Source organism: Taeniopygia guttata, chromosome 6 (genome assembly GCF_048771995.1).
Source record: "Taeniopygia guttata chromosome 6, bTaeGut7.mat, whole genome shotgun sequence".
NCBI lineage: Eukaryota > Metazoa > Chordata > Aves > Passeriformes > Estrildidae > Taeniopygia > Taeniopygia guttata.
The window spans coordinates 1,348,717-1,373,988 of NC_133031.1; the positions used below are offsets into that span (position 1 = coordinate 1,348,717).

The window sequence follows — 25,272 nt, forward strand, 5'->3', positions numbered from 1 at the left end:
ATGTCAGGGTGTACGTATTTTGCTTGGACAGACTTTCAATACAGAATTCCACTAGTTACTAGCCTTTCATTTTGGTTTTCTTTTATTCTTGACTTTTTTCCTTCTACTTTCCCAACTTCAGTATTCACCAAGGTAAAATATTAAGACCTTTGAAAATATAACTGTTTAACTCCCTCATTCACTCATTCCTAATGCATGTGTAGCCATGTAGGCTATGATTCCCTGCTGTGGTAGAAAAGACCACTGTGTTCTTTGCTGAAGTGTTTAAATTATTTTGATGTGGGCAAAATTTCCAACATATCTGCTGGTTTAATTGTAATTCATTTACAGTTTATGCAGTTATTGCAATGCAAGGTGCATAGAAATTACACCCGCAAACTTGTTTTCTTAGATTTTTTTATTTTGATTTTTGCACTCAGTAGCCACTAGATCTGAATTTGGCCAGGCTGCTGCATTATAAAAATGGTTTCTTGAAGTCTGACCCTTATCTTCCATTATAAACCTACTGATTTTCTACTTTACTGAGAGCAGGAGAGGACTGAGGGAAGTCTCAGTGATTTGTGCACTTACTTGAGTCTACCAGGTAAAGTAGTTCAGCCTGGCCTAACAGAAAATGGATTGCCCTCGCGTTGGAAAAGGTGCTTCTGTTTCTGCTGAGGAATCAGAAATTATTTTTCCTGCTTCATAGGACTGTTTGGTTTACAGGCTTTTTCCTCCATTAAGAGGATGTACCCAGCATTGTTGTACTTTAGAATGAGATGGAGTTTTTTGGGTTTTTTTTCAGATTTTGGAAGTGTGTTGTAAAGACTTGAAAGAATGCAATTCTCTCCATCGTGTCCTAAATGTGATTGTGCTGATGGTCTCACCAAAACTTACTGCACATGTTCAGCATGGTGGTACTTTCTTTATCTTCTGTTTCTTTTTCTCAGTTTAACACCAAAATACTCTGCATGGAGGTTACACAAACTGAAGTTTTAAACAGTAGCTTTTCTAATAGTGACAGTGGCATAAAATTATGCCCTTAGTGTATGAAAATGGAAAATACATTCTAAAAGGCTCAGATCTCTTTAAACCAGCTGAATTAAATCTCAGGCATTCTGAGAAGAAATATTTTGGTTTGGGGCTATGTATATGAAAGATTAAGTTTAAAGAAATTATTTTGAGACTAACTTGACACAGAAGAGATGATGGAAAATATTTTCAAGCCATATTGATAGCTTTGCTGGAATTAGTATGTGTGTAGAAATAGGTGTATGTACTTGTTGACTTCACAATCTTTTCCACACTTCATTCCGTAGCCTTGCAGTCATGGGTAGCCCTGTTACTGTAAAATAAAATGTCATTTAATGAGTATAATTGTTTTCTCTTGAAAAATACTCGCTTCTCATGTGAATGCAAGGGATGAAAGGTTTTAAGTACTGGAAATCTGGTCTTATTTTCCTGGGTTTTCTGTTTCTGATTTACCACTGTTGTGCATTAGAATTTATCCAGTATTCTGAGCAGTAGGCCTGTGTGTGGAGCAGAGCAACAGTGCAAGATTTGGCTTTCCTCAGGCATAAGGACAGAAAGGAGAACTGAAAGACATGGAAGAGCAGAACATCCCTTGTCCCTGGTGCTGGCATCATGGATTGCAGCAGGTCAAGGGAGAAGGGAAATTGTGCGTCCTCAATGAGGAGCTGCCATCTGGCTGTCTTGGGATCCAGATGTCACATTCCTTAGCACTCGGAGAATGCAACAACTGTTTCAAAGTTTACTTGAGGGGAAATTCGGCTTGCAGGGAGGAGACAGATGTGAAGTAGACATAAAGATTTGGAAAGTAATTAGAAAAGATTGCATATTCTGTTTTATACTCCTCAGAGATTTGTTCGACCTGGTTTACTGTTATTACAAATCTTAGGAATATCCTTGAAATGTCAAATACGACAAAAACGTTGACGCCTTTTTACTACATGCGCAAAGTGTTTGGGTAAAGGCTTTTGTGGGTTTTTTTTAGCACAACACTCTTTCCACAGAACTGAAAACTTGTCACTAAACCACTACTTTAACAGTGTGCTTTAATTTTAGAGAGTATTTGCAACAGAATTGTTTGCTGAATCATTGATGTCAGCACAATAATTAGTGTAACCAGTATCTAAGGACTGAGTTTGGTATTACTCGGCAAAAAATACTTGTTCTGGCTGAGGAGGAAGCTGTGTGCATTATGCAGAAATCATTGTACATCAGAATGTGCTCTGCCTACAACAGAAAACACAAAAAAATCTATATTCAGTTAGAAAGTGTAAAAAGTGGTGCTTAAATAATTATGTATCACTAACTGATGTTTTTTATCTACCCCACGGTTGTTCTGTAACAGAAATCAAACTGGGACAGGATTCACAACAGCTTTTGAAGTCCAAATAAATTTGATTTCAGCAGCAGAGGGCTCATGATGGCAGTTCTGAGGCAGCATTGCAGTCTGGAGGGAGAAGCATTCATTTGCCTTCAGTCAGCCTGGGGCTAAACCTGGAGGCATCCCACCATCACTCTCATTGTCCTCAGAAACTTTCTTTCAAGTTCTTGTTGGTATGTGTCCCACTTTGGGATCATCCCTGCCAGAACTGTTGATTCCATAACTTTTCACTTCACCTGGACACTCAGCACTGCTTCTGAACCTCCACCCATGTGCAGCATTTGATCCTCAAATGGGCAGAAAACACCCCACACCTTCATTTCAGCTATTTGAGATGCAAGTTGGGTTGTTTGGGGCTTTTATTTCTTGTTGCAGTTGAGTGCAATTTCTGCGTTTTGCATTCAGGTTGTAGTGATAGGAAGTTTCTGGGGCTTTATTTCCTGAGTGAAGGTCAGGTGTCCCAGGGGCTGTGTGCTCTCCGTGGTGCTGGCCCTGCTGGAGCTCCGTGAGCTGTCCCTGAGGGTGCCCCTGGGCGGCCGTGGTGCCTCTGCGGAGGGTGAACCTCACAGCTGGGACATTGATCTCTGCAGCCCTTGAACCCGGGGCACCCCCGCGCTAGGCCAGAACCTTCGGGGAAATTGCAAAGTGGTTTACAAACACATGCATTTTCACAAATGGGATGCGAAGTTTTTTTTAATCAGATTTGGCAGCCTGCAATTTAAAAAAAATACATTGGATTTTGCACACTTGCCCCCTAACGCTGTGGCCCCGCAGCAGCGTGCTGGGTGTGAGCGACAGAAGGGGGTGCGACACCTCCCCGGGACCCCAAACCTCCTAAGCCAAGCAATCAGCGTAGAAAAGATGAGATGGGCCTTGCTTGCTTATCCGAGGATCATTCATTATCCAAAAGGAATAAACAAAAATCATCCATAACTCAAATAGACAGCAGAGGCAAGGACCCAGGCACAAGCAAGGCAGTGGGTTTTTAGGGACAGGACTAGGATGGAGTTTGGGACTAGGAACCAATAGCAGAGTGGCAGGGGATGAACATAAACCAAGAGGGAGTTCCAGGAAGGGGAGCGGGCTAACTAAACCAACGGGGCAGCAAGGAATACATAAATGACAAGGAATTCTCTGGAACAAGGGGTAGGTATGACAGCAAGGACTGAAGCAATACCTCAGGGGAAGGGGGGGGTACAAAACCAGCTATTGAAAACAATAATAAAAAAACCCCACATCACAACACCCTAACTCTACCCTTTTTATTATTAAAAATACACTGCTCCTAGCCCTTTATTCTGTTGTCTCTGAGTCTTTGCCTGCCCCTGTTTTAGGGAATGCTTTTGTGAGAGTCTCCCATGGGAGGCTTAGCACTATAACATTCAAGTCCTAAAATTCAAAAGGAACTCCTAGAGTTTTCCTACATTCTAGCAAGAATAGAAAAAGGGAAAACATTGGAGATGTTTTTATGTGAAAAAACTGATTTTTGGGGTAGCAGTTTTCATCCAAAAATGCCTGTTTTCAAAAAGGAGATTGGTTTGTCTCTCGCAGCCTGTAGGAGGTTTACAGCTGCATGGTTTTAATATCTTTATATATTAGAAAAAATCTTACTGACTCAAGGTCCTGCCTTTTTGTCAGCTAATTTCTTTGACAAGCTTCAGTTCTTGCATGCATAAGATGACAAGGCATGAAGACTTGCCCTGATGTAGATAAGCAGCTCTATGAAATAAGAATTCCTGTACTGCCGAACTCCCTATTCCCTTGTTGAGATGGTTACACAGCCAGTCTGACTGGCTCATACAGCTGAGGCCGGTGTTTAGACAATAGGTGACATTAGTGAGTTACAGCTGGTAACTGGTGTGCTGCCTTCTAAGAAGGGGAAAATGTCTTGTGAAATACAGATTTTTGTTCGGTTTTGGATGATAAGCCACATATATGAAAATTCTGTTGTGTTTGACGATTTCTTCTTGTCTTGTTTCATTATGCAGTTTTCAAAAAAACTGGTCCATTATATTAAATTAGGCACTGCGTATGTATTTATAAAGTAATATGTAAATGAGTCCTTGCAGTGGAGATACACTTAATGAAAAATAGAAGCAATGTACCAACTCTCCATTGGGCAGCTTTGCATCTATCACAGGTGGTGTCACCAGTTGAATTGTTTGTTTACCTTAATTTTCTGTGTGATGAAGAGACACAAAAAAAATTATTTGGAACACTTGACATGCAGAAGCCAGCAGATGTACAAACCCAGCTTGTTGCCATATGGCTCCAATGTCCTTTGGCAGGTTTCATAGAAAGTTCAGATCCAGATCGCACTGTCAAACAAATTTCAAGTAAATGCTTTTCTACTTAATAAGTATCATTGTTTGGATAGAGCAGTCAGTGAAATATGGATGGATCCAGGGCACCTTTCTGTTCAGAACTGCTAGAAAAGACAGGACTTGTGTTTATAATTGCTATTGTGTCCTTATATTTTTTAACTAATCTAAACCCTCCAGAATTGCAGCCTCCTAGATCTGCTTGACCAGTCACTCCCACTTCACTCTTTCCTTTCTTGTCTCTATAGTTTTTACTTCTCCCTTTGCCATATGACTGTGTATTAGACTTAGGGTTTTGGTTCTGATGTTTATGGTATATTAAGGGCATGGAAATGCATCACCATGGTTTCACCTTTTTTCTGTAAATGTTTCTCATCTGGCTTGTGTCCTTTGGAACTTGGCAGTCATTGATCTGTAGTATGGTAATGACTTGGCAGTTATTGATCTATATGGTAATCAGTCATTGATCTAGTATGGTAATGACAGTGACATCTGTCTATAGACCATGGAGCTGGGACCAGAAACCTCAGTGGCTGAGTCTGAGAACCCAGCTCTATCCTGTGAGCTTTGAAGTGCTCTCCTGAAATCCCCCAAAAAACTGGTCAGTTAGAACGTTACAGTTCATGTACTCAGTTCAAGGAGAGATACCACATAAAACAGATCATCCATGGCTTATATTTAAATACTGGGTGTTAGTTCCAAAATTGCCTTTTCTTTTCCTTTTTTTTCTCCACTCTCACTGATGATATATTTTTATAAAAATGGATGAAGCCGTGGTGTTACAGTTTTGGCTTGGCTGAGCCTCAGTGATCAGTTTGCCTTTCTGTGAAACTAATGTTGAAGTTGTTGATGTTGAAGCTCCCCCTTTCTCTGGATAGGTAGGAAGGGAGGTAATTATTCACATATTAGTCCATCGTTAGTGGTTTTGTTGATAGGAAACCTACAAGACACACAGGAAACAGAATTTCAGTGTTACAGAAAGGAGACCAATGGTAGTTTTTTTTTCTATTCACACAGCTGCAACTTCACATCACTAGAGGAAACTGCTTTAATTATTTGGTATTTCTTTCTTTATTCAATGAGACATAAAGCAGAATAGCTCCCATGACATAAATACATGGTTAGAGGATTTTTTAAATGCTCATTTTGTACCATACCTATTCAGACCTTTTGGGAATCTTGTTGAAAATAATTTATGGTTTTGGATTTTTCTTTAAAATGGCAGTGACAGGAATTATTTTTATTAACGGCTCTACTAATGGCGAGAGAGTCTAAGGTGGAAGTTGCAACTGAGTTTCCATAATTTGACCCACTGGTTGTGTTTTCCGTGTTATTTTCATTTTGATAGCTTTTTCAACAAATAGTTGAACAGCATGAGCTATTCACTTTCTTCTGTACAACAGCCAAAAATTAACTGTAAAGAAGAAAGAGACACTGCTGAATGTGCTTTGGAGACAGCTGAGAAATACAGTAGCCAGCCTGGACACTCGTTCAACTTTGTACCAAGTTCTGTGGTTGCAGAGTTGCGTTTTGCCAGATTTCCCTGGAGCCCTTGATATCATTGAGAGTAAGCCGACTTTGACAACAGAGACTCCCCTGTTGCCTTCTGTAGTAGTGAAAAATCTTAAGGGACAGTGGTAAATGTCATACTCTTTCAAAAGACAGCAGGCTTAGGTGGAAGTAGTGGTGATGTTTTGTAAAGATGTTTTATGGGGGTTCCACGGACGGATTGGGGTGAATATAAGCGAGATCTCTGTTGGTTGCTCTTGGGGGGTGAGGTTTATTCAGGATGGAGAGGGGAAGATCCAAGAAGGCGTCTGGCCCCTCAGAGACCCCTTATCAGGGGGCTCCAAGGTGGGCTGGAACAAGACTTGCGCCAATGGGGTCACAGACACCTGATGTTTCAGGGGAGGGTTACAGGTGTGGGGTGAACCATACATTCTGGGGGGTGAGATAGAGCAGTCAATTTGACCTTTGGAACTATCTGTAGGTAAGGGTATGGTCCAGCCAGTAGGGAGGGTTGTTTTCATCCTGGCTGTACTATTGTGGTTCTTAATCATACTTATCTATCCTTCCCAACAATGTTTAGGCATTTTCTTCCTGTGTATTTGATCTGTGTCCCTCATAGGAAAAACACTTTGATCAGAAAGCTCTTTGTCAGTAGGAAATATTTTGTAACCCTACTTTTGCTCCCAGGCAAAAAGAAGTCAGTGGTTCAGAAAGAGGTTTTGTGCTGTTTCTATTTCATAGTTATTTTGTTTAACTTTAGAAATCTGAACAATGAGAGCAAGTCCAGCCCTTTTTTGGTTGTCAGCTTTATAGTAGGAATCCATGGCCATGTGCATGTGAGCACCAGCACTTGAGTGTGGGGGAAGTGCAGGAGGTACAAGAGTTTAAAGTTTGCTTCACACCGGTGAGGAAAAATAGAGAAAAATGGCCTTTGAGAATGTATCATAAAAGTTCCCATTAAAGTATATCCTGCCATTAGAATCACAAGGGTTATAACAATTTTGCTTTTTAGGGATTACTTTTAATACATTTTGGCTTCTGCTGGGGGAGAAAGAATGTTAAGCCAGAAAGAAAAGTGTAAGCTACATGAGAGGAGCTGCTTTTGATATTGTGACTTAGACTTTGCTTTCAGTTTTAGGATATTTAATGAGCTCCAAAGTTGAGTTATGACCAAGGCAAATTAAATTGTTTAGCTGAATATATAATCTGCCAACAATGTTAGTTTATTGTTACCATTTGTGTTTAAAGCTGGATTAGTCATGGTATTAATCCTTTGATCTAATTAATTTCATTTAATTCAAACAACACTGAAGCTAACTTATTGGTGTATTAATTTGACCATTATTTGATTTGGATACTGAATTTTTTATTAAGATTTTAAGAACCTCCAGTATAATTAGCATTTACTGACATTGTGTCTACTTGTTTTCACATGCATTGCCTAGGAATATTGTAGGTAGTTTCCTGCAGTAAATCCCTCCCTTTCTCCTCCTGTAGGAAAAAACATACCAAAGCAAGCCAGGGGAGCCTGCGTAGCTGCAGAGCAAAATGTGAATTCCTTGGCTGGTGACTGAGCAGTGTCCTGGTGCAGCCCCAGAGCCCGGGTCAGGAGAGCTCCTGCAGGGCTGGGAGCGCTCCCGGCTCCCTCCTGGGGACACGGGCGAGCATCTGGTCCTTTAAGAGCATTAGATGTTGTTCTTGAGGGTCAGAAGATTTTGGGGGATGCAATTCCCAGTGGTTTTGCCTTCTCCCAGCACAACTTAGTCTGACTGTAGTTGCTGGACATTGGTGCATAATCCTGAAAACTTCCACATTTAGCTCTGACTTCAGAGAGGGTTATCTGGCTCATTGCTTGTGAAACTTGCAGCAACAAATTCAGAGGGAAATTGTGTAGGAGCAGGACACATGTAATGGGGTTCTTTCCTGGAAAGTGGGAAGATATCCCAGAAAGAAGTTAGTTCTGAATGAGGGATTTGCACACCCAGTCCTTTAATCTGCGAGACAATCAAGTCTTCATTAGAATTTCTCCTTTTTAACCCACTTACATTTTTTGTTACCACTACAATTTGAGGCAGTGAATCCCAACATTATATAACCCTTCACTTTGTTTCTTTTGGACCTGTCACTTGGAAAGGTTACAGCAAAATATTTTTCTAAATATTGTATAATGCTATATTAAATGCAAGTAGAGCTTTTCAAATAGAGATATCAGAAGTTAGATATCTAATTTAAAACAACTGAAATTTCTTTCAGAAGTGCCTACATTTATATTGAAAACTAGTGAGTCAAATGTTTATTTCTGCTTCTAAAATTATATGTAACAAAATAAATGTAATTTGAATTTTATTCAGTGGAAAATTCATTTTCTCTCTCTTCCTCACCAACAAGAAGTATTATTTCTGAAGTTTGGTATGCCCATTTCCTATGCATTAATTTTGATAGAAAAAAAATACAAATGAAGCCTTTAAATTAAATTATTTTTCTAATGGTATTTCTGCCAATTTTCAATAGTTAATACCAGTGTTAATGAAACTTGATTTCTGAGCCATTATGCAACACGTTTCATACTAGAAAAATGATTAATTACAACCCTTTGTTGGGACGCCAGAGTAACAGCTAACACTGTCTGCACATGGGGATTTAAAATTCAGATGAAATTCTGTAGTTTTATTAAATTCAGGCTGGACACTAAATAGCAAAACCATAGAAGCATTTAATGCAAAGGTGGCTACAGGTGAGATCTTTATTGCCAGCTGAAAGATCACCATGGTACGGAGAACATTTCTCCAAAGTTATCTCTGCCGATGACTGTCAGTGATGTTTGGGATGCTGCCTTTCAGCTGAACTGCTCTGCTCCAGTGCCTTGCTGCTGATCCAGTGCTGTGTCCTGAGCCCAGAGGGACCCTCACCTTCCCTGGGAGCTGCAGGGAAAGAGGAAAGAGCTTCCAGCAGGGCAGTGAAGGAAGGGTAGGAGCTCAGGAGGCCTGTCAGCACCTGCCATTCACTGATGCTCTCTGCTCCAGCCCTGACAGGGGTTTCACTCCTTGGGGCACAGGAGAAGGAAGCAATCAGGTACTGCAGGGAGATGCTGTTCCACTACAGGAGTATTCTTTATGTACTAGAGCCTACAGGCTGAAGTTTTAGATGGACAATCTGCTCAGGGTTAACACTTGAGTAATTGTCCCTTCTCATCCCAGATAGTAGTGTTTTATTTTACCTTTTCAATTATTTTATGTTCTTTATTTGAAAGTGGTGCTTTCCCTAATGGCTTGAGAATAAATTGAATTCTTTTCCTGAATCATGTCACTCGTATTCATGCTCTGTTACTCATGTTCATATTCAGGTCTTTAATCAATGATGCAGAAGTCAGTCTGTCTTCTTTCTAATGCCTAATCTTTTTTCCTGCAGTTCCTTTTCACTCTTCTCCCTGCAGCCTCATGCCTTACTCTGTGTGTTCCTGCCTTCCTGGCAGCTGCCCAGCCATTCCCTGCAGAGCCTCCCTCCATTATTATGTGCAGCCCAGCTCTGGAGTTCCTTGTGGTTTGCCAGGGAGCGAGGGGGGTTGTTTTAGGGGTTTTTTTGTTGTTGTTGTTTTATTCCCAATGTTTCTCTTTTCTAACTCTAAGTTTTATGAGGACTCAAAACATACAGGCTGCTCTTAGGGGTTTATGATTCATGGTTTTCACCTCATGCCTTTGATTTCTATTTTTATTTCCTGTATTTGAGGTGCATTGAATGTGCTGCATTTAGTGGGTGGTGCTTCCACAGTCCATTGAACTTTTAAAATGCACATGTAATTATGTGCATTATTCCTGGCTTTCTGCAAATGCATTTCTGCTTTGCTCTGTGCTACCAATTATTTAATATACCATGAAATGTTGCAGGAAAACCTGATGCAAGCATTCTGTGACTTCATTGCTAATGTATTTGTTCTGAGGTGTATTAGTCTGTTCTACAAGCACTACAAGCTTTCCAAAGTAATTTGGCTTTTAGATTTCTTTAGGTTTCAACATTTAAAAAGGAAATTTTCCCAACGAGCTGATCTGAATATAGAGTAAGAGGCTCTGATTTCTGCACTGCTTTATCGCCTTTGAAAAAATTTCAGTTACACTTATGGTTATGAAACTTTGTTCTTAACTACAGACTGCAGTAAAAATTAAGCAACATCTTGAATATCTGCTTTCATTTCTAAGGAACACAGAAATCTTTCTCAGTTTGATGTAGCTGAGTAGCTGGCCATTCCAATTTGTAATTACGTAAGGTCACAGTAGAACATCAGTAGTGCTGAAGTATTCCACTGTGAATACTGGGGGGAAAATGCCTCTGCTAAGACTTGCTTTATAAAGAAAATAAGTAGTGTATATATAAGGAGCTCCAGTCATGGAAGTGTGTAACCAGAAGCAAATTAATTCCGTTTCCTTTTTAAAATAAGATCCCAGTAAAAGAGGTGAGGTTGAAACATTGTTATTTGACCTGCTGAGTTTCTTTAAATTAAACTTAAAAGGTTCAGGAAGATATTTAAAAAAAAAAAAACTTGTTTTCTCTGGAGTGTTTCTGAAGAGATGCTGATGAGTGAGGAGTCAACAGGACAACTCAAATCCACAAAGACACTCATCCAAGGGGAGCATGCAAGGCCAGATCAGGATTATGTTCCCAATGGGTGTCGGGACACTTGAGTGTAAGGTCTTTTGCTGTCTGAAGTCACCTTCTGAAGTCTGAAGATTACCTTTGATTTTGCCAAACTCTGCTTGTGCTGCTATTTCTATATTCAGTCTTTATTCAATAAATAACATAAAAGTATTGGGCATAGGACATGGGTTTTAGTAGAGGGTAGGTAAAGGCTGTCTGTAGTTAGGTAGTTCTAGAATAGCACATCTTTTTTGTTATGCAAGTCTCCTAAGTATAGTCCCTTTATAAGCTTTGCAAAAATAACTGTTTTACAATCCATGCAACCTCTGCATTCATTGTCTGAGCCTCCCATCTAATATACTTATCTGTGGAAACTGCTCCTCTTTCCACAGTAAAATGTATATATTTACAGGCTCACAGAGAAAGAGAACTTAAATAAGAGCACATTCCATAGATTTAAAAATTAAAAGTCATGCCCCTGTCATGGTGTTTAGTTGGTTTGTTTGATTTGACTCACTATGGGACAGCTTTGAGAAAAGAGACTACTGTGGTTGTCAGTGCAGATCAAGCAGAGAGCTGTATCCTGTATTCTGGAGCAGTCTTTGAAGGAAACTCTTGAGGCTGTGAAAGCCCCTGGTATTACAGTGGTACCCATGGGCAGGTCTTGGCTAGAAGCTGGGTAAAATCAGTCTGGTGTGCTTCATACCCATCTTTTCTAGTTCACATTGAGATAAAGATTTTTGGGGTTTTTTTTCAGACTAGCATGAACAGAATTTGTAGTGTTGGTTCCTATACTTGTGTAGATTATTTGTTTACATTAGATTTCTCATTAAAATTCTGTGCTTATAAAGACAGTTCAGAGTTAATTGTCTTGCACTTTCAGTGTGTAAAATAGTGCAAGAAAAGTTTATTTTTGTTTAATAATAATTTAAAACATTGTAATAGTCTGGTTTTTTAACCATAGCTTCACCATAAAAATTGCCTTGTTAAATATTTCTTATAGTCAGTCATAAACTTCTGAGGAATAGTTCTCAGCTGCAAGTACTGTATCAATGCAGGACACAATAAATAAATACAGAAATATTTCTGAAAAAAGTAAGTCTTTCTGTAGAATTATAATTCTGCCTTCAGTACGTTCTCTGCCTTCTGTCATATGTACCACCCAAATTCAGCTTGCTAAGGACTGCTGGCATATGCGAGCTTTCCTTTACAAGATTCTGTTTCAGTGTTTCCCTCCATAGATAAGACTGGTATTATCTGGCCTTCTGAACCAGCAATTCTGTTTTCTGAAGCAGAAAATTAAGTTTTTTCTTCTTTATTGTGAAGAAGCCAGTGTGTGTCTCATATTCACGCTAGACTGTCCTGAATACCAGGAGCAGCAAATGTGAAAATAGTGTGTCCAAGCACCTAGGACAGCAGAACACGATTTTCTAGCAGAATCTCTGTCAGATGCAGGTTCTTATTCATACCAAGATACCTTTCAATTGCTCTGGGAGTGCCAGGAGATTTCCAAGGTAGAAGGTTAATTTATACTCTCTGGCAGAAGCACCCAGCCCCTTGCACTGGAATTCCCCCTCAGTGGAAGTACTTCATCTCCACAGCCCTGACAATGGATTTCTCAGATTTTGCTGCTCTGGATGATCAGCTTAACATTGTCTTAGTGCTGTTGTTGGTGTTTCTCTAGGTTCTGAATGTCTATGGGCAGATCAGGAGCATTTATTAGAACAGGGTAAAATACTGGGTCAATGCACAGTGATGTTGAAGCACAGTAGTTTTTCCCGAGGTACTTCCTATAGCTGTACTGTCTACCTGCAGAGTAATGTAATTTATCTCTCCTGCTGAATGTTATTCACCTTCTCCTGTAATTTAGGTTGGAATAACAGGTACAGACTAGTGCCTTGGACTGGGAATGTGGGCTGCCAGGTGTAGTGTGTGTCACATGAATGGCACAGGTTACTTGTAAAATTAACTCCAATGCATTATGTCCTAGTTTGCTTTTCAAGAGGTGGCACAGCCCGTGGCCTTTCTTGTCTAAATGAAGTAAAAGTAACTAACTGCAGTGTTGATTGTATGGTATCTTTAATAAATATGACATTTACTTTCTAAACACTAAGTACTTCGACTTCCTGCCATCTCCCTCTGCTCTCTCTTCCCCTCTCCAAAACAGGCCAAAGTTTAATTTTTTTATTGCAGTCTACTCTCCTGTCTTGCTTAGAACTTACTGCTAACTGTGAGAGCATTTCCCTTGCTCTCCAGCCATCAGCGAATCACCAGTGTGCAGCCCTGCCACATTGCATTAAGCTTATTAGTCATTCTTTGTGCCTTTGTCTCATCTTATCAGGGATTTCATCTAAGGGTTTTGGTTTATAAGTTGCTGTTCTTCAGCTGAAATAAGTTCTCTGTGGCTTTCTCCTCTTCTGTTGTTTGTGTGCTTGTGAAACAGGGTACCGAATAAACTTTGTTGTGGGAGAGTCAGAGAAATGATCATGGGAATGATAAAATATACTTTGTTATAGCAGGGAACATTTAAGTCATCCCAGCAATGGCTGGGTGAATGCAAACTCTCACAAGGAACTATGGAGAGTAAAAACAGCTTCCTGTATAAAGGCAGAAAGAATGAAACTTTCCTTTCAACGTGCTGACATGTGGAGTAAAATAAAAACTGGTTGCAGTGGCAAAATCAATTTTGCCTTAGCCTTTACATCAATTTTGAATGGCTTTACAGAAGTGAATGACATACGTTTTTTAAATTACATCACTTGTGTTTCTTTAAATATAAGTCTCAGGCCAAGTGACTTTCCCAAGACCATACATTAAAAAGCTGAGAGAAGAGTCTTAAATTGTACCTCATTCTCTGGACAACAAATAAGCTTTAGCACAAAATTTTGGTACAGAATAAAACACAGTTAAAATGTGTGCTTATTAAAAAACATGAAGTGATACTATATCTTAATAATAAAATGTACCATATATGGAGTTATTCTTTGTACAGTCTAATTAATGGGAAAATAAATGGATGTGGCCAGAGCACATGGACAGTCTCATTCACTCCATTCATGTCCAGTCTCCCTCCTCTAACAGTATGAAACACAATACGGTGAATAAAAGTGGTAGTTTTGCTACTGTGCTGCAGTGTTAGGACAAAAATTAATTTCTTATGCTTTCGAGATGCCAGGTGCCTTCTGAATGTGGTATTTAGTGATCCTGCAAAGACAGTGGAAAAAGCAAAAGGGATGTCAAGAGAAAATCCATCTGTAGAGGAAAAATCAATGTTTTTAAATAATTTCAATTTCTCATTTTACAAACTTCATTACATCCAATTCTATTACCAAAATCCACTCTCTCAATATAGGAAATCATTGAAAGAAGAAAGTTCAACCAGATTAGATAATTAATTTATCTAAGTCTTAAAATGTTGCTGGGTTTTTTTCAATCAGATATAACAAAATTACAGAAGTTCATTTTATCAGTCCAGATACAGTCTCGTGCACAAAAGATTTATCGAAATAAGTAAATCTGGTCTGTACTTATGAATTCATACAGAACTAATTCATCATCCCCAAAACACAGCAAAATGTACCCGTTAGCAGGAGTTCACAGAGGTGTAATATGCTGCCAGAGTTTTGTTGCTGTGTATTTAACAGCAGTCCTGGTGTTTGCTGTGCTGCCCTCCTGCCGTGCAGTGCCCAGGGCTGTGCCATGCACAGGGAAGGGCTCTGCTGGTGCAGGTGATGCTGCTCCAAAGGCTGGGACAAAGCCCCGGTGCCTCCTGCTGCTGGGAGCAGCATGGGGCAGGGCTGGGAGCTGAAATACAAGTATAAATCTGATGGTTGCTGTGCTTCTGGAGAGAGCTAAACTTCAGAGATCAGAATATTGAAAGCAGTGTCTCCAAAACTCAGAGACAGCAGTACAGAAATAGCAAGCCACAGAGAGGTGGCTAAGGTCTTTAAAATACTTCTGATTGTCCCCTTTGTTACTGTAGCTCACAGGAGAGAGCTGGTTTCCTTGAGGCCCCTGTAAAAAGAGATTGCAGTGCAGTGGCTTCAGGAGTCTAGTGAATGATTCCTGGTTTTAAAGGAGAAATCTTGTTTTTTAATCTCTGTCTAAAAGTCTTGTTTTCTTTTATGACACATGGTTTGCCGTCTGTTCTCAGAGCACACAAGTTTATGGATGGGAACTTTGAAAATATAACCTTATTCTAAACAAGGACATACTATTGCTGTTGCCAAAGCACAGATTGGTGGGAGAAGCCTTTGGCCACTGCAGTTAAGGTTGTTGCCTCGTTTGCAGTCTAAGGTTTTGAGTGCTTTTTAAGCTCTTCTGTATGTGCTGCTTTAATTCTTTAGCATTTTGCTACTAATCCTTGTTTTATCCTCCCTTTAGGGTATCAGAATCTTTAGGCATTACAGTGGGCAATTAACACAGCTTGCCAAAACAGCTTGGCATTTGAGTAAAAAAGGTTGGAGTCTTACTGCCAGGGAGGCAGTGTGGGAATGATGACAATTAGGCTGAAGCTGGTCAGTGGGTCTTTCATCCATTTAAGGAAAGCTAACTACAGGAAAAATCTGTCTAGAAAGCAAAAAGAGATATGTTGAAGAAATATGGGGAGTTTATCTCTCTCTGCGTCCCTTAGGTTAGACAAGCAGGAGGGCATGAGCAGGTTGGGATCATACTGATTTCACAGGACAAAGGAAAACTTTCACTCAAGAAGCAAGGATGGAATTCAAGTAAATGTTGGACATGTATAAATAAAAGAAATATTAAAAGCATTGCAAAGTGATCTGAGTGCTGTTCCAGCTCATCTGCTTCCAGCACATTTGCCCATGAGAGTGTTTGTTATCCAGTGCTTGGGCATGTGTCAGTCCTAGCACCACCTTTTTCCTCAGTGACAAGCAAAATGTTCCTTGAGTCTCTTAAAGAGCACTCAGGTGAAAATGAAAAGTGACCTTCATTAGGAAGGTGGTTGGTGGCTTTCAAAATCCTTACTGCATGCTGAAAATGAACTGGTGGCCTCAAAGCGCTGAGTAGGAGGTGGGCACACACAGGAGGAACTCCGTACAAAGAAACGCCCCCAGAGGTATTGCTGGAGGAAAGCAGCACTTCTGGCCCCTTGGGAAATGCAGCCTTAATAATGGAATTACAAACCAGAAGTTTTCCATGTTTTGTAAATGCCACTTTTCCATTTCTCCTCCTTTCCCCTGTGCTCAGAAAGGGGCACACATTCTCTCCTGCAGCAGCAGAGGAGAGCTGGGGCTGCCACTGGCACCCACACACAGTGTTCTGCCAGCTCACAGGCTCCACGCTCCAGGTGAAGGTGCCAAAGAGGGAGTGGACACAGCTGGAAGCCCAAGGAGACAGCTGTGAGCTGGGCAGGGGGAAGGTGGAGCTGTGACCAGGTACCACAGCAGCTGGAATTGGTAGAGGTACTGGGACAGGGGTGGAGGAGACTGGCACCTTAAAGTTTTGCCTCTATTAGATACTCAGCTCCAGGGAATTATAACAGAGTTTGGCTTGTGACTGGTTTTCAAAAAAACCAAACTTCTGTTTTGATCACAGGCTGAACCCATTTTATTGTGAGATCTGTATCTGGGAATATCTAGTGCAGGTAGTGTATTACATAAAAGCTAAAAAAGCAAAATCAAATAGAGAAGGCCTGGGACAAGAGGAGTGAACAGAATAGTTTGGCAAGTTTGAGTCTTGAATTTCATTCCAGCGATAGGGTTGTCTATACTCTGTTTATTTTTAGCCAAGATTATGAGTTTAATTCACAGTAACAGTTTCAGATGGAATCTCCAGGATGGATACAGCTGCTGAAATGTTAGTACATTTGTATATGCTGTATTCATTCCAGAGCCCTGAGAACAAGAGGTTCTTCCAAGGGGGAAAATAAGGAAGAGTAGGTGAAGGATAGGATGCTGTGGGAAGTGAAGCATCTTAGTCATCCTTGTTAACATAACAACTGCTTGTCTTGAAATTATATTGGATTGTGTAATGCTTGCAGCTAGACAGAAATTATTTTGGTGATAACAGAGCTCATCCTGAGCCAAAAAGTTGTCTAATTTCCCTTTCTTTTTATAGCATAATAGGTATAAATATCCTATTCAAGCACTTCCAAAGTTTTCAGTCATAATTATTCTCTGCTTATATATAACTGTTGGGGGCTTAAGTTCCAGTTTGCTTTCTGACTGACTAGATGCAGTTGCTATACTTTTACCATAAGATGCAGCCATTTTTTTCCCTGTCAGAGTAATTCAAAAGCAGAAAATTGAGGCTGAGTGTCTGAGATGCTGCACCTTTATAAAGTGAAACATCCATGTACTTCTGTGTACTTGGTATGAATTTTAACAACTCCAGTTTATCGGTAACTAAATACTATGTAATTATATAAATACATTTAACTATAAATATATCTGTATATTAAATTATATTAAAAATAATTGCATTGATTTAGGTTATTTGTATTTTATGAATGTGTTATAATAGTCACTACTAATGCATGTTGTAATAGATATAAAATACATAATAGGTAAATTATGTAATTATATCAATAGATAAATAAGTGAGGGTTATTTTAATGTCAGCCAAGCGCAAAGATCCCCCAGCCATGAAGGTGGCCACATTAAGGGCTGATGGTTTGCAGTGCATGCTTGGGGTCTGCCTCTCTGCGTTTACTATTTGTGTATGAAGTCTGTGGCATCTGTAGAATCCACACAGAAACACAGAATGTTGGAAGGTTGGAGTGGACCTTGAAGACCATCTTGTCCAGCACTTACCACTACCCCAGGCTGCTCCAAGCTCCATCCAGCCTGGCCTTGGACACTTCCAGGGGATCAAGGGGCATCACAGCCTCCCGGGGCAACCTGTGCCAGGGCCTCACCACCCACCCTCACAGTAAAGAATTCCTTCCCCACATCTAAACTACATTTCCCCTCTGAATTTGTACCCAGGACATAAACTAGCAGAGCTCTGGTCCTCTCTTTTCTGTCCTCAACTTGCTCCTAAGTGCAGATGAGCTAAATATAAATTGTGCAATATGCATTCAGATGTTCTCTTAGAGAAACCAATGCAAACCTTCCTGACAGCAAGTTGCACTGGTTGTTTATATTTTCATTTGAGGTTCTAAGGACCACACCCCCAGCAAGCTGCAAAGCCCCAGCCTTCAGTGATGCCTGAGAGGACTAGACTGGGTTTGTAGAGGGAGCAGAAGGCAGAAAAGAGCCTTTTGCTGTTTTGTCCTCTTTGGAAAGCCTTTACTCCAGGGAGATTCTGCTTTCCTGGAGAAATCATTGCTTTAAATGACTCTTCCTCCATCAGAGAAGCTACAAACCCACCAGTAAGGTTTCTCCCATTCTCTCAGCCATGCTGGCTGGTTGAGAATGGTACAAAGTGTGGGAGCAGCATCCTATCCTGTTTCCATGGGAGTGAGCTCTGGGAGCTAAGCAGCCAAGGCCAGCCTGCCTTAACACAGTCATTTCCACCGTCAGGAAGTATAATGTGAAAATTTCCTATCCTGTAAAAAGCTCCTTAAAACATAAAACTTAGATCCACCTCTTGCATTGCAAACTTTCATCTTAACTATTGCTTTAGGCTGGAGCTAGAAATTAGTTCCTCAGCTTCCAGTTCCTTGGACCATAGCAGCACATTCCTCCTGTTGATGAGAGGCATCAGGGGCTTTAAAGTATTTTCATGGTTTGTTTGCCATTTCTGCTTTGGATGGATTTTTTCTTTATGCCAAGAAAGTTTCCAGTGAGTTGTGGTTTATTATTTGAAAGGTGGCACTTTTCAGTGCTGAACACCACTTCCAGTGCACAGCACAAAATCCATGGCTTTTTAATTAACACTGCTGGTGCATTTTCTTTCCTTTAAGAAGTCCTTGTGCAAAAACCAAGCCCACTGATCACCTTGGGGAGAGAGAGTGTGACCTGCTTGATCCTTAATTATTATTTAATTACTCACATGCTAAATTGCCTCTCTGGACAGATGAGCACTTTTGATCTGTTGCCACTTTTCCAGCCCCCCAGGGGCATTAGGGGTTCATCACCTGCTGTAGTCTGGGGCCTCGGGTGTCCGAGAGCTGCTGGCAGAGAAGGGGAGGCGAGTGTTGCTTTTCCAGGCTGTTGGATGGAGCTGTGAGGCAGGAACAGGCACCACCCCTCGCTGCAGCCACAACTGAGGCAACAGGGGGTTATTTATCTCATTTCCTGAGCCTAACCTACTGGCAAGTCTTCAGAGTTCAACCAGAAGCAATATACAAGGGGTAAGTAATATCTAGGAACAAAACCAGGTTTTACATAGATTTCTATTATCCACTGCTGATAGAGACTTTTTTTTTTTAAATCAAAAAGAAAACTTTTAAGGGCTCATGAAAGAACTTTCTATATCAACATACTTTTCTCAAATGCTTCAGTTGTGGACTCAAAGAGTATAAAGGACACAAACCTTTCAAAAATCACTGCAGTACTTTTAAAACACCATGCCTGGCCTGATGTCAGGCTGCTTAGCTGTGTCCTTTAGCAGAGATGCAGCTACAGAGCTTCCCTAGTGGTACCAGGCTATGTTGGGAGAAAAAGCACATTGGCTGTTTATTAAAAAAAAAAAAAAAATTCATCCACTTTGGGATTCATGGAAATGATGCAAACTCTCAAACTAATGGGCTTCAGCAACAGGACTCTCTAGTGCTCTAGTGACAATTTTTAATATAAAATTGCCTTCAGTCATCCATCACACTTTGCTCCATGATGTGGTAACGGGGAGAGGCCAAGGCAGGCTAATGAAATAATGTGAGCTGCTGAGGTGAGAAAGCTGCAGCTCTGCCAGGCTGAGAGCAGCGGAGGGCACAGTGCGAGGGGATGTGCTGGGGAGGGGCAGGCAGAATCTCGGGGAGAGGTTATGCTCTGAAAGCTGGGCTAGCAGGGAATGAGGAGACTGCACAAGAATGAGGAGCTGCTTGGAATAACACACACTGAGTAGTTCATCCTCCCTCGGAATTCTCCCTCGTGGCAGGGAAGTGGTGGTTCCCTGCTTCCCAGACTGGCTGAAGGGTGATCAGCTGGGCTTTTTACAGCTCCAGGACTTCTTACCCTCTGCCTCCTTAGCCAGGAATAAACTTTTTCACTTGGGATCGAATTTAACCCAAGAAAAATTTTGTCTGGATTTGATTATTGCTCTTTTGGCTCTTCTCAACAACCTGCAGTGGGTTTCAATTCTTTGTTCATTTAGAGAGTGGACTTTGTGTAATAAATGGCTGTGTTGAGATCAAACTGGCTACTGAGCATGGCCAGGGAAGGAACAGAGACCGGCAGTGCAGGAAGGAGCATGAAGGGAAGCAGTAAAATGTGCTTTAGTGATACTGCTGCTGGAAAACCTCTCCTGTAGAGCAGCTAATGGAGCACACACCGTGTACTGGAAGGAACAGGAGCTGGTGCTTCTGTGAGCACACCTGGCAGGACTTGAATTTCAGACACACTGAAAATCCCACAACACTGATGGCAGCTTCTCAGAGGTGTACATGTTTTATTAATAATGTGGTACCAAGACATTAGTTATAAATGTTTGACATCAAGGTGACCAGGATCCAAGGTGTAACCTGGAGACAGGAGGGTTTCACAACAGCCACACCCCCAAAGCAGCTCACAAGGCTGTGTCACCTCACCTGCTGCCTCTGGAGCCCTGGGAGGAGCAGCAAAGCCAGGAGACATTACTGACATCTTGCTGCAAACATGCTGGAGGGAACTGGAATTGGAAAACGGTGATTTTCTTCCAAAATTCTCCTTTTGTTCCATTTAACTGATTGCAAAGTTAGGGAAGGTGGAAGAATGATCTGTAGGATTTTTAATTCATAAGCACTGTAGTTTCATGGGGTTTTAAAACCAACAGCCTAGAAATTACTCTGCCCCAGCATCCTGAGCTTACAAACATAGCAGCCCCAAGAGGAAAGGCACAGTTTAGGGTTATTCTTGCTGTCCATGCTGGCCTAGGTCAGGCACTGCTGTGCTTGTATGGTAATAAATGACCCTGGGCCATCCCATAATGGCAGCCAGTGACACACAGGTAGCTCTGGCTTTTGAGGAGCCCTTTCACCTTAGCAAATGTAGAAGGCCATGCCAAAGGATCTACGGAATGGCCAAGCAAAGATGTCTTGTGGAACAAATGTAGTCTGGGAAGAATTCATGACACGGCAAAAAGACAAGTTAGATCCTTCTAAAAAAAATAGTCCAGGTGGATTTCAAATTCAAAAGTATTTAGAAAAAGCTAGTTTTTCTTAAGTATATTGCAGAGCTCTGGACCAGCTGGATTTACCTTCACTGCACACTTTGAGTGCAGACATTCAGCACTCACCAACACAGTCCTGCATTTAGGAAGTCTGTCAGAACTAACTTAATTCCCTAAAGTTGCTTTGGAAAAGTCTCCCCATTCCTAAGATGCAAGGTCACACACTGGTCTCAGAATAATGACTTATTTCAAAGTTCTCTTGTGCAGCAATCAGGAAAGTTTTTTCTAGTTAATGTCTCATTTATCTGAACTGCCAAATACAACAGCAGATTTATGTGGGCTCACAGAAGAGAGCAGGGAGCAGAACACAGATTCCTGTTCATGTTTCTAAAGGCCTTCTAAAGAGCTGTCACCTCTGCTGGCTTGCACTCAGTGCTTCACTACATCACTACACCCAGTTGTTCCAACACTTTGGGTGTTCCATCTAACATTTTCAAGCTTACATTCCAAGGCGTGGTCTTGGCCAAGGACAAGTCTTTGGATACTGCAGGCTGGACCCAGGTTTAGGGCTCAGACTCCGGGGGTGATGATGCCCATCAGAGCCCTGGCCCAACAGCACCTGTTAGAAATCCTGTGTGCCACAAACCAGATCCACTGCAGTGGGGCCACTCTCACCCCTGTGAGGGAGCTCCTGGGGACTGCAGGCTGGCTTTGGGCACTCGACACATCGCTCCCTCCCAACTGCAGCATGGGCCCAGCTGTGCCAGAGCTTGTCACTGCAGGAGAAGCAGTATTATTTTCAACTGTGTGCTTCTAACTAATGCAACAGCATTTTCAAATAATTTAAGCAAGTGTTATCGTACAGATTTAGAGCAAAACGTTGGCATGTATAATTAGTAAGTAAGTGGGGGGAAAGATGAAAAATCATTGGAAATTCAAGGCAGGAAAACATAGTGGCAAAATATCAGACTACTTCTCTGCCTCTGAATTCACTCATGACTTGAACAGGATGGATTCTCTTCTTTGCAGAACCTTTTCTGACAGCAGCATAGATTTCTTCTGGCTTCTCTCTTTTAATCAGGGGCTTCTTTTCTGGAGCCTTCATTCTCCACATCACAACTGGATGTCGTGGGCCAGTAGGACTCTGAATCTTGATAATCTTTGTGGATGCAATATAGGACATCTTCACTGTCTGCACCACAGAGTTCATTAAGTTTTTGGCAGCCTGAATTAGTGAAGTGACGCTGTCCAGCTGTAATAGGAAACAGAAACACCAGCCTGGAAGTCAGTGTGCTGTTAACCACAGTAGGCACAGGAATAAACACCAGTTAAAAAGTAAGACTACCAGAGATTAAACCATAATTCCCACATTTTCCTTTCATGTGTTTGATCCCCGTGCTCATGCTATGCTGCTCAGATTTATTGTGATGTATGGAAATTAGTGCTGGTGGAATATATACATGCTTTGGAAGATAATGCTAATTGGTTTTTTTCTTTAACAGGAATTCATAATGCTTGTCTGCAGGGTTCTATTGCAATTACTACTGATGGGTAATGAAACCAACTTGAAGAAGAGCTGTCAAAATGTGATGTCTTTGCTTCCTTTGTTTCATCACTAGGTAAGGCCTCCAACTGCTCCTGTCCCATCCCAGGCTCCCACAGGTGCTCAGGAGCAGTGCTGGGATACTCTGAAGTCTGGCTCTGGCTCTGTTAGAGCTGCTGAACCTGTTATTAGCAGCTAAGATTTGTATGGGATATTAAAAGTGGGATAACCCACAGAAATCCCAGTGACTGTGTGGCCTCTCCAGCTGCTTGGGGAGTGCCAGCCAAGGGCAGAATGCAGAACAAACAAAGCCCATCACCTTCCCCAGCATCCAGCACAGCCATACCAGTGCCACAGCAGGGGCACCTCTATCACTGCTCATGGACAGGAAACGGGAACACTGAGAAGCTCTCCAGGGCTGGGATGGAGAAATAGTAGGATTACTTTTCAAAATGGGAGAGCCTTTACACTTCACCTTCTAAACATCTCCTTTGCTGAAACATTTGTGTAAAAGCACTGAAGCCACTTCTGTGAAGGGCTGTCTGTGGGTTTAGTGGCAGAGTGATCCTGTCCTCTGCCATCCAGCCCAACCCCAGAGCCTTGGACAAGGCACAGATTTACAAATGAGGCTATTAGGAGAGGTTTGAGGATTTCTCCCTTTGCCAGATCAAACAAATTGATCAGGTGAAAGAGGTGTGTTATTATTGTCTTCATTCTGATTGTCCAACATAAATACAAATAAGGCAGATACAAGAAATTCAGCCAAGAGGCTGGATTTATTTGCAATATGGAAATGCCTCTGAACTGACAGAAAAATCTTCCAGTTAATACAACACACACTGCTGCTCACTAGAAAGGAAAAAAAAAATTAAGATATCTGGTTGAATGCACACATACATGTGATGGCAAACTGAAATTATCTCAATTCCCCAAGAAAAGGTGTAAAAATATACCAGATGGCCTCTAAAGTTCATTCTGTGCTGCAGCACATGAAGTTTGTATAAAGGGCTGCCAGTCTCTAGCAGCCACGTGTTGTTTGCAGGGCACAGTTGCCATCAGAGGGGTCGGTGGGTGTGCCTGGGGACTGGGATGTATGAACTGAGCAGGGAGCTGGGCTGCCCAGCCCCTCAACAGCCTTGGCCCTGCAGCACAGCTGCTGTCACACACTTTGATGGGACCTTCAATGCATGTGCTGGCCCCCAAATGTCAAACACTTCTTTATGCATCTAACACACATGAAACAAACCATTTCCCAGAGCTGCAGGCTGGTGGGGAGGTTCTGCTCCCAGTTCCTGTCCTACACTCCCAACACATCAAAAGCTGTGCACTCCCTTCCCCAGGGAGGCTGCCCAGCTCAGGGGCAGATGGAGGGAGGCCCTAGCCACACCTCACTGCTGGATGCTGTCACACAGTGCTTACTGGAGCAGGAGGAGGCACAGCTTCATAGGAGCTTCTTTCTTTCTTTTCAATTTCACAAAATTTCAATTATCTGTTGCTGTCTAGAACAGCTGACAACACCATAATCCAGACAGCTTCTTGAAAACTTTGAATAACCTTTTTTTTCCCCCCCTGCCCTAACACTTCCTTTTCCAGCACAGTAACACTACTATGAGGCTGCTGGGACAAAGAAAAATATTGTTTTGGTTCTGTGGCAGATAGTAATAGGCTTCAGAGGAAGCTTTTTCCCTGAAGTCTCCCAGTGACTGCAGTGTATGCAACTGCTCCACCATTTTAAAGTTGCTGAGTGATAGAGGCATGTGAGGAGGGGTGGCAGATTGGGCAGCAAATAAATTCTTGTTTGCATGCCAGGGAAAATGGTTCTTGAAGAAACTGGTAGCATCCAGGCAGCTGTTCTCTATTGTGACTTCAGTGTGTGTAGTGTGGAACATGGAGAATGCTGAGGTGAGCACTAGAACTGAGCTGGTCTTTCCTCTGCTGTGGAAACTGAACAGTTCAGTTACATCCTCCTTCTGCCCCCTGTGGCTTCTTCCACAAATCAGCTGTGGAATAGTCTAGGGCTCCTTCACCCCACCACTGGGATCAAGAAAACTGTGTTTTTATTGTTTTCTAAACTATAATCATAGGTATCTACTATAAGCAGCAAAAAAACTTCAGGGATGCCTAGCTTTGGTGAGGCTTTAACTGAGAAGCAGTTTGCAGCCATGTCAGCCCCCTAGTCTGACACAGGCTCTGGGAGGGGTCACCTGTCACCTCAGCATTTGAAATGCTGAAGAGCCAAAGCCTGACTCCAAGCCCAGTTGCAGAACTGTTGCAAGTGGCAGAGTTGCCCTTGCCATGCCAGAGGAACTGGACCTCTGCCATAGCATTAAAGCTCTACACAAGATGCCCTGAGCCACAAAGAGCCATGGAGGTACCTGGCCCCAAACTGTGAGAAACAGCTCTGTGTGTCCCCTGCTGCAAGACAGTGACCTAGAGCCCACCAAGGGTGTCTGACCTGGGCTTTTGCTGCATTTCCTGGGGCTGGGCTAAGTCAGAACAGGAGTGAGGTGCAGGGACACTCAGCTAATGCTGCCCTTTAGGCTGTCTGCTCACGGCATTGCCTGTGTCCTTGTGTCTGCCTGTCCCTTCACCTTTCTAATGCAGCTCGCATTTGCCTTCTAAAGAGGAAGGTTGTGTTGGGGTGGGGTATTAACTGCATTCAGGATTTT

General features: G+C 41.8%; 1 protein-coding gene and 1 long non-coding RNA gene across 3 annotated transcripts in view; one reads left to right on the plus strand and one right to left on the minus strand.

Annotated features, from left to right (window-relative positions):
• The window catches only part of LOC115495712 (uncharacterized), a 40,221-nt gene that overhangs the window by 11,348 nt on the left and 3,601 nt on the right, over window positions 1-25,272 (plus strand). Inside the window, exon 2 of the long non-coding RNA XR_012056629.1 lies at window positions 22,563-22,679. This is a non-coding gene — a long non-coding RNA (uncharacterized lncRNA). The remainder of the gene's footprint in view (window positions 1-22,562; window positions 22,680-25,272) is intronic.
• Window positions 20,342-25,272, minus strand: part of CTNNA3 (catenin alpha 3) — a 419,154-nt gene continuing 414,223 nt past the window's right edge. For both annotated transcript variants that reach the window (XM_072930782.1, XM_030275560.4), the window contains exon 18: window positions 20,342-22,312. In XM_072930782.1, the coding sequence (XP_072786883.1) occupies window positions 22,025-22,312 (288 nt within the window). In that variant the 3' untranslated portion in view covers window positions 20,342-22,024. The remainder of the gene's footprint in view (window positions 22,313-25,272) is intronic.